General features: G+C 46.8%; 1 protein-coding gene across 2 annotated transcripts in view; it reads right to left on the bottom strand.

Annotated features, from left to right (window-relative positions):
* The window catches only part of SZT2 (SZT2 subunit of KICSTOR complex), a 50,649-nt gene that overhangs the window by 32,348 nt on the left and 5,529 nt on the right, over positions 1-12,772 (bottom strand). For both annotated transcript variants that reach the window (XM_019643801.1, XM_019643802.1), the window contains exons 2-7: positions 8,766-8,891; positions 8,279-8,452; positions 7,812-7,982; positions 3,965-4,096; positions 3,098-3,239; positions 2,571-2,677 (exon numbers count right to left, since the gene is read on the bottom strand). In XM_019643801.1, the coding sequence (XP_019499346.1) occupies positions 2,571-2,677; positions 3,098-3,239; positions 3,965-4,096; positions 7,812-7,982; positions 8,279-8,452; positions 8,766-8,891 (852 nt within the window). The remainder of the gene's footprint in view (positions 1-2,570; positions 2,678-3,097; positions 3,240-3,964; positions 4,097-7,811; positions 7,983-8,278; positions 8,453-8,765; positions 8,892-12,772) is intronic.

The raw sequence follows: 12,772 nt of genomic DNA, 5'->3' as shown, positions 1-12,772 counted from the left end.
AGTGCTTGGTTTAAGTAACCCTGATTTTCTTAATAACAGCCTCAAAGTGCGAGAGTAGTGATGTTGATAATTCAGATATGCCCAAGAGAAGCTGTAAAGTGCTTCCTTTAAGTGAAAAGGTATATATGTGCATGTATAAGAAAAAAATAGTATATATAGGGTTCGGTACTGTCTGTGGTTTCAGTCATCCATTGGGGATCTTGGAACGTATCCCCTGCAGATAAGGGGGGTACTGCTATACTTTACCTTTACAATTCAATTGCTACATCCCACTGATTACACACAATCTTATCGCTTTAGGTTCCTTCCTCCCTCCTTCTACTGCTGCTCTCTGATCTTATTAAGACTGCCAGGCCTTGAATCTCTGCTCTCTCCAAGTCTATCAGCAGTCTCCTCACCCTCCTTTCTCAACCCAGCTCGGACCCTGTATTCAGGCAACTTCATAAGCATCATTCTCAATACCCAGGCCATTTTTCTGCGTCCACCTCAAAACCCCAACTAGGATGACAACCTCTACACCTGGCTCCCAAATGAGATCCCACTGGACCCCAAGGGAGAAAACCGCACAGCTGGATAGGTTGGTGCCACATCTGAACATACGGCACTCAAACCAACTCGTCCTTCAATGCTGTCCTCAGTACTGTGCCTTCCTCCCAACTCTGGCCTCCGCCCTTATAGTACTCGTCCTCACCTTTCCCTTCAAAGAGAAATCACGGCCCTTGGTAGAATGTGTCTACCTCTTCGCTTCTATCCTAGTCTCAGAGAAAGACATGACACTCTTCTGCTCTAAAGAGTCCCTCAATCTGTTTCTTAGGCCAACGCCCCCCTGTCAATTTAGGGACTTGAACCCATCAGGCTTCCTTTTCTTTCCCTTATTTTCGAACTCCATGGCTCCTTAAAAACATGCTTAAGTGTCCAGCTTAAGAAACAAAACAAAACCAAACAGAAAAACGCCCCTCTCCTTCCATCCAGTATTTCTCTTTGGCTACCATTCTCTCTCACTCCCTACTTGATCTGCACAGCCAGGTTCCTTGTGTCAACACTTCTCTCTACTTCCTTCTCGTCTATCCACTTGTCAGTCTATTGCAATCATTCCCATCACCACCTCTTCACTAACATGGCCTGAAAAAGATCCCCGTGACCGCCTAACCACCATGTCCAAAGGGCACTTTTCATTCCTCATTTTACATAATCCTTCTGCTACATCTCACACTGTTAACTACTCCTTTCTTCCCCACACTCTGAATTCTCTGACACCAGAATCTCTTGGCTCGTGTCTGATTATTTCTCTTCATTCTATGCTGGGCCCTTTTCCTATGAAAGACCTTTAAACACTAGTATTCCCCAGGGTTCTTCAGGGACCCTCATCGCTTCTCATTTACCATCTGTAAGCTGACAAATCTTAACTCTCTCTCAACTAGCACTGTCTCCTGAGTATCAGATCTGCATATCCAACTGCTAAATGCTATGAATAGCAGCCATTTATTAAGTAATTATGCACTGCGTTAAGCACTTTAAATGCATCCTCTCACCCTGTAAGGTAGGTACTATCACAATCTCCATTTACAAATGAATCCAATCAAGAAGTGAAGTGATGTGCCCAGTGTTACCCAGCTAATAAGCGGAGCCAGGATTCAGGCCAGGCATGCCTGACTCCAAAGGCAATGTTCTTAACTGCTATCCTGTTGACCCATCAATCACAACATGCATAAGCCTAGATTCATCATCTGGTCCTTGCTACACCCACCCCAGGTGCTTCTTTTCCTGTTTGCTCTGCCAGCGACCCAGTCAGCACTGAGGTCAGAAACCTGGACACATCCTTAACTCTTCTTTCTCCCTCACCCCTCACACCTTGCTAATCATAAGTCATGTTGGCTCTGCCTCTTCATTTTCTCAATACTAGTCCCCTCTCATTTACCCTAATTCCCCGAGTTTAAGCACTAATCTTCCCTCACCTGAAGACTGCAATTAATAGCCTCCCTGCCTTCATTCCTGCCCTCTACTCAGCATCAAGAGTGATCTTTACAAAACATAAACCCAACTAGTGACCTTCCTTTATTTATCCACATCACCCACAGCACTATGCTGAAACTCCTTAACAGAGCAGAGCCAGCTTGTCATGCTCTGGCCTATGGCTAGCCTTGTTTCTCATAGCTCTTTGCCTCCTACCCTACAGTCCATCAATCCAGATTGGCTGTGGTTCCCTGACTATGCCACTTCCCTCCTTTGTTTAAGCTAGTTTGAACTGGGTTTACTGACCCTGGCAAACAAAACAGTGATAACTAATCTAATGAAGGTGGGGTTGGGGCTGACTTCCAGATTTCAAATTCTGCATTCTTTCTACTGTAACATGCTGTCTCCCATCTCCTAAGGAAAGGACAAAGACAAGAGTCCTCTCTCACCATTGCCACCTACCCTATTCTAGACATGACACCTCTCCCCACCACACACATGTAAATGATGCTATTGGTTTCACCTGGGAAATCAGGGTCCCTGCAAGAAAATAACCAGCCACATCCCACCCTGTGAGATGCCACATTTCCCTCTCCCCCTTCCTAGAAAGTCCTCACCTGCACAAAGGAACAAGCCACAGTGCCACTGCGAAGCTGGTTCAGCAGTGTCTCACAGACAGCAACATCAGGGACACTGGTCACCCCGTCTGTGATCACAATGATACCTGGAGCAGGAAACATCAGTCTCACACCCAGGGACACTGACTGGTCAAAGTTACAGGGAGGCACTCAATTATGGGGCCCTGAAGACCTCAGTGTCTGTCAACCAATGTGCTTTATAATCTTCAAACACCTTTCCTCTCCCCTTCCCTCCTGCCTCTTCCGCTTGAGTGCTGGATCCCAGTCTCCTCCTGAGTGATGTCCTTGGAGCTCTACTCTTTCCCACTAGGGTCCTCAATGGTTGTCAGAGCTGGGGGTACTCGAGATATACACTTACCTCTTACAAACAAGAAACACAGATCCTCTTCCCTGGGGACCGCTGATCCCCTGGAGCCTCTATCTTTGCTGGTAATAGCCCCACAATCTCCCCAATCCCTCCTGAGTCCCTCTATTTCCCCAATCCCGCCAACACTCCTTCTACTGACCTGCACTTGAGTTTGAGGGGAGCAACTGCAGCGCCAAGATGCCCTGACGAATCATACTGACCAGCCCGAGATCAGCTGTCACCATGGAGACTCCCACTTTCCGGCCTGGAGGCTCCCCTGCGTCTGGGGACTGATCCTCTGCCTGGCCCACGTTACAGACAAGACAGAATGGGGCCGATGGCATTGCTCAATCCACAGCAAAGCAGGAATTTACAGCCCGTCCAGATAGGCCTAATCCTGTGAGGACCCCAACCCCCCGACTACGCAGCCAAGCCGAGCCTGTGCTCCCTCCCTCAGTGTGTGTTCAGACACTGACCCTCAGACAGGCAGGAAGTCCAGTACCAGACGAAGCACTAGATTGTACTGGAGCAGGGCTTCCCCACCTTTTGCCAATAGGGCCCCTTTTCCATATTTTTCCATCATCATTATGAAATATTTTATAAATCAATAAAATTATGTCTGCAGACCAATAGAACTGCCACTTGCTGGCTACTTCCATGTCTAAAGGCGTGACAGAGTGCATCCCAGTTAGCCCAAGCAGCTTTATCCCTGATTGTACAAAATACAGACTAGAGATCAAAGCCACTCATGATCATCTTCTCAGATCAACTGGGGGAGAAGATCCAGGACGAAAAAAACCACAAGCCAATGGCCTTCACATTTTCTCCTAGCAAGACTCTGTGTCTTGAGGAGAGTACCGGGCCCTCCCCTAGCGAGCACTTCTATCCCTTGGCTCACTCTGCCTCTGGCCCGTAGCCCTTTTTCCCACCCTTTTCCCTCTGTGTTAGGTTTCCCCTCCTCTCTCTCCTCTGTCCTTTAAAAGCTCCTCTTTCTAAGTGGTATCTGCCCACTTTCTCTCCCACATACCTGGCTCTGGGGGTCATACTGCTGCTGCAGCATAGTGGCCACCTTATCCTCAAAGAGACAGAGCTGCTCATATACCTGCTGCAGGAACACTTCCCGCTGGGAAGGGTCCAAAAGGCAGCCCTGGACCAGCACCTGAAAAGTACAAGGGAAAGAGCAAGACACGAAGGTCAGGGCGACACTGAGCAGTACTCTCTGGTCTCCCTGTTTATTCTCCACAGCTCCCGCTAGGTGAGCCTCACTTCCCACTCAAGCAGGACCCGAGGCTGGCCAATTCCGCAACCAGTTCCTCCCTCTTCAGGTCATCTGCTCCATCAGTCTGAAGCCCAGGTCCACCATCTCTCTGCTCAGGGCCCCCAGGTCATCAGTCACCTTAATCTGGGTTCACAACCTTCCTCTGCTTATGGTCCTCCACACTGGGTTCCCCATGTGCCCACATGGGGGCGCCATAAGGTCTTCCAGCTCCTTCCATTTTGAGCTACCAGACAGTTGTCTATAAGTTTCCCCACCTCAGCCCGGCAAAGCCTTTTCCATTCTCATGTTTTTCTATTCTTTTTTTTTTTTTTAATTTTTTTTTTAAATTGGGGAATTGGGGGGATGGGAACAGTGCTGGGAGATTGGGGAAGGGGAACAGACAAGTTGCTGTCGTTTTGTTCTGGCCCTCATATGTGGGATCCGAACCGGGACCCTCTGGCATCCCAAGCGAGTTCTTAACCATCGCGCCACTCGGCCGGCCCTCATGTTTTTCTATTCTTGTTGATTTCTAAGCACTGCACTCAGAGGCTGTCTGGAACTTTTTTCTTTTTTAAGCTCAAAATCTTCTTATTCCCCCTGTGAATACTCTTCCCTCCCTTTACCCTCAGTGATAACTTCCCCCTCCTCTTCACAGAGAAAGGAAACCAGTCAACAGAAACTCCCGCTACCCCTAACCCGGAGGGTTTACTACTCTCCAACCCACAGAAAACACCCTCAGCATTTGCTAGATGTTCCCTAGGCTTCCTCTGAGCCTCTTAAGAAAAGATTCCTCCTCCTCTTTTTCCCTAAAGCTAATCTCTCCATCTAGTCTTGGCTCTTTTGTCTCTCTAATATCTTCATTCTCTCTCCATGAGATTCCTTTTCTGCTACTTCCACCATAAATAAGTGCCCCCACCCTAAAAATGTTCTACAGGCCTGGTGGCCCCTGTGGTGGCCCTCGGGATCTCCCATCTCTCCCTCTCAGACTCCCACAACCTGTCTCGTGTGCCCACTTCTCCCTAACCCCTGCCCTCCTGTGCAACGCTACTTCTTCACTGCCTATTTAGAACTAGGGAAGTGGGTTGGCACAGGCAGACGAGGGGAGGGGGGACTCTGTACCACTCTACAGGCCAGACCCTGAGAAGCAAGGCAAAATTAGAGGAATAGTAGGGACTGAGGTTATAAAAAGGAGAGAAAGATGTTCATAGCTATATTGTTTAGAAGAGTGAAATTTGGTCAACCCAAGGGTTCAACAATAAGGGTTTGGCTAAAAACATAATGATAAAATGTGATAAAGCCAAGCAGCCATTAAAAGTCATGTTTTCAAAGAATATTTAGCGACACGAAAAACACCCATATTATACATTTAAAAAGCAGGAAGTAAAACTGTGTGTCTGGAATGAACCTGATGTTTCTCCTCTCTTCGGATGAGAGATGGTGGTGAGGGAGGATAAACAAAGATAAGAAGGAAATCCCATAAAATGTAGTTATTTCTGGGTGGTATATTATGGGTGAGTCTTTTTTTTTTCTTTTATGTATTTTCGAATCTCTGTCAATGGACATGTATTATAAATGTGATTTAACTTTTTTTTTTTTTTTTTTAAAGAGCTGCTAGATACATCTTGAGGGAGATATAGAGAGTGTGAGGAAGCTGCTCAAGGCTGACAAGTGGCCCTGGGAGCTTAACTAAGTCTTCTCCTCTCCACAGCTGCTGTCCTTTTTCAGATCTCCTCTCCTCTCCCATGCTGTAATAATCTTCTGTTTGCCCCAATCCAGAATTTGTCCCCTAATCCATCTTCCTCACGGGCCACAAACAAGTGTGAGCTTCCTAATGTACAAATCTGATCTTGTTATCATCTGCTTCAAACCTTCAAAGGTTTCCCTGCTACCTATGGCTAATAGTTTTCATAGCTAACATCTGCATGTTTTCTATGTGGCAGGCACTGTTTTAAGTGCTTGGCTTGTATTGATTCAATCACCCTATAATACTGGTACTGTTAATATCCCCATTTTGGAGAGAAGACACAGACACACAAAGTCATTAAGTAAATTGCATAAGGGCGCACAGCCAGTAGGTGGTAAATACAGACAATGTAATTCCAGATCCAGAGCTCTTGACCACCACACTAAACTCCCCAATAGAATAAAGTACAAGTTCTTAGCCATGACATTCAAGGTCTTTCATAATCCTGTCCCCACTTATTTCTCCAATCTCCTCTTTATCACACCCCACTCCTCCCCCTCCCTCCCACCTCCACCACATTCAAACTTGACTGTGTCAAACTGAATACCATGCAGTTCCCTAGAACGCCTGTGACTGAGCAGTTTCACAGCTCTGTATCTTTGGATTTGTAGCCCCTCTGCGTGGAAAGCCCGTTTCTCTGTCTTTGAATGGTTACCCTCAATTCTCCTTTCAAGACATAGTTCGAAGCCCGTTTGTCACAAAGTCTTCCCTGTCTCTACCCCAGGCTATGATACTCTCTCTCTCTCTGTACTCCCATAGCACCTGAGTCATTAAGTTATCAGTGCCGTTATCACATTCAACTGAAATTACCTCCTTCAATGTCAGTCTCCCTCACTAAACTCTCAACAACTCTCATCAGGACAGGGACAGTGTCTGATTCATCCGTGTCTCCAGAACCTAGCCAAGGCCTGGCATAGAGCAGGCACCATTAGGTGCCAAACCAAACCAAGTGTTGAGTGATTACCTAATACCCATGCTTTCTCTGCCTTGGCTATCAGCGCCTGTAAAGCCTGGCCTCTGGGGACGGAGCCCACAACCAGCAGTCCTCACAGCTGCACTAGAAGAGCACTTTCATCCAGGGCAGAGGGCTGGGCTCCAGGCATGCACCAATTACCTCGTTGTGTATTTCACCCTCAGATGCGGTTCCTTGTATCCCTGTTTCTCAAAGCCAGTTTGATAGCTAAGGTGACAAGGTAGCCATCAGGGACAGTTTCAGGACAAGCCCCTACCAATGAGTTGAGGGTGATTAAGAGCATGTGAGGGGAAACTGGGCCATGCTTATCTAAGCCAAAGACAGATATTCCAGTAACAGACTTGGCCATTTTCCAAAAGGAGTGTCTTGTGATAGCCAGCTTGGGTGTTGAATAAGCCCTGTAATTATCTGTATGGTCAGCATTACACCCGACACTTCACAGGGCTCTCAGAGAAAATAAGCCAGCTCTGTCCTTGGAAGAAATTATGTTTCTGGGTATTTGTTATATTTCGAAATCATGAAACTATTCCTAGAGACCCTCTTCTGGAGGTAGTGCCAGGAGTCAGGACACCAATAAGCCTTCTGATGGAACTAATGGAGAAGGGGGGAAACTGAGAAAGGAGACAGCCAGTGGTCAGAACAAGAAACTTACAAGAGTGAGAGAGACATTTGTCCAATCAATGCCAACGGACCTAAGGCTTATGGGAAGGCTCTTTGAGACCAGAGGAACTGATTCTTTTCAAGAGGAGAGACGCACAGAGATGACTAGGAAACAGTTTCAAGAAGCCAGCAGAGCTGGGGACTGTTGGGCACGGGCAGTAGAGATAGGATAAGAACTTGGTCAGAGGACTATCAGGAATGAGGTCTTAGGGTAAAAACCTGGAGAAGGGATACAATACCTGGTGGGACTGCAGACCAATGATTGAGGAGTAGGCCTGGATAGTTACGTAGATCTCAGGCTGGAAGTCAATGCAAGATCCAGGCACTCGGAAGGGCCGAAGCAGCCCGCCTAGGCAGCGGGAGAGGGCATGGAAAACTTCATCAAACAAGATCTCCCCTGTGGAATCATCCTGAGGGCAATGCAGACAAAGATCTCTTAAGGGTATGCAAAGGCAGCCCTGAACAGATAGCAGAAACAGCAGCTTCCATGGGTCAGTGGGACTCTTATCTTCCGGTATGATCACACCCCCAGAGACAGTGCCATGGGTAGAAAGGGACCCGTCTTAAAATACCCATCATTCCTTTACAGCCTGTCTCCTTTCCACAGCAATAGGCTGGGATCATTTTTCACTTCTTCCAGGCCTCTCCCTCTCCTCCTCACCCACGCCACACTCTTTCCTCCCACTGTCTCCCCCCAGCCCCTTACCACAATGCCAGTAGATGGGCTAAGGTCCAGCTCAATGACAAATCGATACTGCCAAGCCAGGAAGGTGACTCGGGTGGAAGGTACAAGGAGGAATGGCCTGGGGACCACTGGTTCATCTGGCTGCCATCCAGGGGGCAGGACACTGAGGACTTCCAACTCCTGCTCAGACTGAAGCTGACAATTATGATGAAGAGAAAAGAAAAGGGTCAGGGAAGAGTCACCCTTTTCTTTCCAGGACCTGAAATTCTATCTCCAAAACGACACACCATTGGCTCCACCTCCTGCAACCCAACCAAACACTCTTCCTAGCTGGAAAATCATTCAACAAAATTGCCCCTGTGGAATCATCTGTGGGCAAAGTCACCTTGCCCCTCCTAGAATCAGACCCCTCAGAGTTAGTCTCCCCTCCTTTCTCTTTCCAGTACCCTCTTAGAAAAACAGATCTTCTGAGCCAGCCCCTCGAATCTTGAATGTCCCTGGGCCTCACCAACATCTCCTGGGGTGTGGCCTGCACCGTTTGATGCAGGTGATTGAGGAACCAAGCCAGGCGAACATTTCGGGAGATTCGATAATCCTTTCTCATTAACAGGAACACCTGCCCAGCTTCTTCCACCTGGGGACAAAGAGACATTAATAAATTTATAAAAAGTCACTGAGTTCCTAGTATACGAGTGCATAGATCACTGTGCAAGTAACTTGACCAAGGAGCTCACAACCCAGAAGTAAGAGGCAAGGCAGCAGAGGTGAAAAGTTTACCTCCACCTCCGTGCAAGGTGTTCCCAAGGATTCAATTCTCAGCTCCCTGCTCCCATTCCCCCTGTGGACCTCTATGTAGATGAAGTGACCATTACACATTATCAAGTGTTTATGTGACTTACTCCTATAAACTATAAGTTCCTTGAGGGCAAGGATTGTACCTTGTCCTATTTTTGTGTCCCCGTGCATGACAAATTGTTTAACATAGAGCAGACACTCATAGAGCAGATAGTTCCTCCTAATCATCCTTGACAGCGGCAGGACTAACGGAATCCTTACTAGGTGAATGGCACACCTGCTGAATATCTAAAAATCAAACTTCTGTGGGTCACAATCTCCCACCCCCACACTTGTCAGTTATCAACACTAGTTCTTTCCTTCCATTGCCTCATGGGCAGTCAGTTCAACAATGTCCTGACAAGCATCAGTTTCTTTGCCAACGTCCTAGTCCTTCCACTACATAAGCCTTGACGAATCTTGGCTCAGGATGAGGTCGACATTCTCCCTTATACATACACATATCATGCCAGCTGCACTTTGACAAAAAGAAACTTGCAATCTTTGGCAGGCCTTTACCGGTCCTTTTACTTCCAACCTTTCCTATTCCCCTCAGAAGGCTTTCCAAGGCCTCAACCCTCACAGTCCCAGCAGGTAAACACACCTACTGTTTCACAGAGAAAATAAGGGTCACCTGGTCTGAACTCCCCAATGTTTCCTCCTAAGTAATCCTTATCTGTAACATTCCTTTACCCTCTTGCATTTGCCTCAGATGAAAAGATTACTCTCTTCCTGTTCTAGACAAATTGCAAAATTCTCCCCTGGTGTCCCTGACTAGTAAGGAGGAAAATACCAGGCTGGGAGGATTGAAGAGAGAGTGGTAGAAGAGAAATGAAAAGGTCAATGACTGCCCATTAAGAAATGTGGTGTTGAAAGGAAGTGAAGTTTTTTTCTCCCCAAGATGGGGAAATATGCATGGAGAACGGATTGAAATAGCCCTGGAAAAGTAATAATATAGGGTGCCTAAAGTCAGAGAAGAATGTGGAGAGCAGAGATACAATGACTAAAAATGAAGAAAGTCTTTCTTCTTCTCCAAGACAGAAAGCAAGCATAAAAAGATATAGAAACAGGGCCAGCCAAGTGGCTCAACTGGTTAAGAGTTAGCTTAAGAGCGCGAGCTCTGAGCAACAGGGTCACTGGTTCGATTCCCACATGGGCCAGTGACACTGTGCCCAAGCTGAGCTGCAGCTGAGCTACCAACAGGTGGCAGGATGGCTCAGCTGGTGAGAGTATGTGCTCTTAATAACAAGACTGCCTGTTCGATGCTATGCCCTCCCACAACTAAGACTGAACTCGGCACCTTGAGCTGAGCTGCCGCCCTGATGGCTCAGTGCATAGAGCGTGCACTCTTAACAACAAGGCTGCTGGTTCGACTCCCGCATGGGATGGTGGCTACGCTCACCCACAACTAAGATTTAACACAGCACCTTGAGCTTAGAGGCCACGAGCTGCCGATGGGCAGCCAGATGGCAATTGGCGCCCTCCACAATGAAGACTGAAGAACAACTTGGCTAGTCCCCTTCCCCAATTCTCCAACACTGTTCTCCTGCCCTAATACTGTTCCCCTCCCCCAATTCCCCAATAAAATCTAAAAAAAAAAGAGATCACACATTGAGGAATTCTACTCTCTATTATACTGTCTCCATTCACTGGGCTGAGGCAGGCCCTAGCTAAGATTTTGGCTTTTAGCCTAACAGTCAGGTCAATCTACTGAACTCTTTTTTTCTACATTTTATATCTACATTAAAAAAAAATTTCTTTTGGCTACCATGTGATTCAGAAAGATGCCCTAATGACCAGGGGAAATAATAGCAGCCTAGGCCAGACCTACTCAAAGCAGCCATTCTGTGAACTGTTTGAGGCTGGTCCCTGACAAGAGGAGTTGTGCTAGAACGTAAAACCACCACTTGCATTGAGAAAGTCGTGTTATGAAGAAACAAACAAACGTCAGCTTGAACTAACCTTTAAGATAAGTGACCTGAGCTGCATTTTAAGTCACCTTTAGAATAAGACAGATAAGAACTGGTGTTTAATTGGAAGTGAGGAGGTAAGTAACAAAAAGGTGTCAAAGATGAATAAGGTAGCATCAGAAACCAGTAAGTGGCAGAATGATTTCCAGTTTAGCAAAAAAAGTTGATATAGTTATTTACCATCATTTCTAACCACCAACCCCCTCCAAAGTTCCCAGCAAATTGTAGTCTTATTGCCAAGCTCCTAAAAGCAGAAAAAGGGTCTATTGGCAAAGAAGAAAAATACAGCAATTACTTGCCCTTTCTCTGATCCAAGGTCTCAGGATGGGACATTCTCATAAACCAGGCAACTTCTCCCCCAGGACTGACAGAGCTAGTGTGGGTGGGATATTAGCGACCGCTCCTGTCTGTGAGTTGACTATGCTGGATCCCTAACAAGGTTCTTATCTTAAAAAGGATAGGTTGAGGGCCGGCCGAGTGGCGCGATGGTTAAGAACTGGCTTGGGACGCCATAGGGCTCCGGTTCGGATCCCACATATGAGGGCCAGTGACACTGCCCTCTACAGCTAAGATGCTGAACAACAGCTCAACCTGGAGCTGGGCTGCCGTGAGTCGCCGGCGATGGCGTAGGCTGCAGCCCCTGTGGCAGTGGGTTGCCATGGGCTACCATGTGTAGCCAGCAGCCAGCGTGAGCGGCCAGCAGCCGCAGTGAGCGGCTGTCCAGAAGCCGGTGACTGATCTGCCTCACCCGGGAAGAGCACAATGATGGTGCCAACTTGGGCCAGTGAAGCAATGTCCTCCACAACCAGACTGAAGAACAAAAGGACAGCAACTTGTCTGTTCCCCTTCCCCCAATTCCCCAGCACTGTTCCCATCCCCCCAATTCCCCAATAAAAATCTTTAAAAAAAAAAAAAAGGATAGGTTGAGGCTCAGAGTATTATCAGAACAGGAAGGATATGCCAATTTAGCAGTCCTTTCTGTTTTTCACTCTATCCCCGGAGCCTAGTGCAGTGCCTGGCACATAGGATGCTCAATACAATTTTGCCAAATAAGTGAATTCACTATACACGTATGCTCTAAGCAAAGCAAACTCGACATTTAAAACTAATCATAATCAGTACGATTGTTCTCAGGGTGAGATAATATTAACACTTGTCTCGGTGCTATGTTCCTTTTCTTCTTTTTTGGTAGTTAGTAAAGGCTTCTTTCAAATGTCAGCCTGTTTCAGCTATGCAAGGAAACACCCAGGAAAGGAGTTTTGGCCCCTGTTGAGCCAAGGTTCAAAGGCAGAGAGCACACGTCCACGGGTCAACAACATAAGCATAGTTGGAGACACTTGGTCACTCTTCTAGGATTAAATCTTGGCAATTCTGGGTTTAATAAATGAACCTTTCCATGAATCCCTGCATTGTTAGGTACCTCTGTTGGGCATCCACAAAGCAATCTATAGTTCTTCATAGCAGCCACCACAGTTTATAATAAAGAATTTGTGTGCTTTTAATGCTTGTTTCCCCTATAAATCTAGAAGCTCCAGGGAGGTAGGAGCTGTGTCTATATATTGTTTTTTGCTGTATCCCTAGCAACTAGCACAGTGCCAAGACACACTAGATGTTCAAATATTTGTTGAAATGCATGAAAGGGAAATTGCTCTCACAATCAATTTCTTACTATTCTTAATTTTTCACTTTTATCAACATCTGCTCTTTGTTG

The sequence above is a fragment of the Hipposideros armiger genome, unplaced genomic scaffold (genome assembly GCF_001890085.2).
Source record: "Hipposideros armiger isolate ML-2016 unplaced genomic scaffold, ASM189008v1 scaffold_82, whole genome shotgun sequence".
In the NCBI taxonomy this organism is placed as follows: Eukaryota; Metazoa; Chordata; class Mammalia; order Chiroptera; family Hipposideridae; genus Hipposideros; species Hipposideros armiger.
Note: the sequence above shows the minus strand (reverse complement) of the source record. Positions and strands in the feature narration are given on the sequence as shown.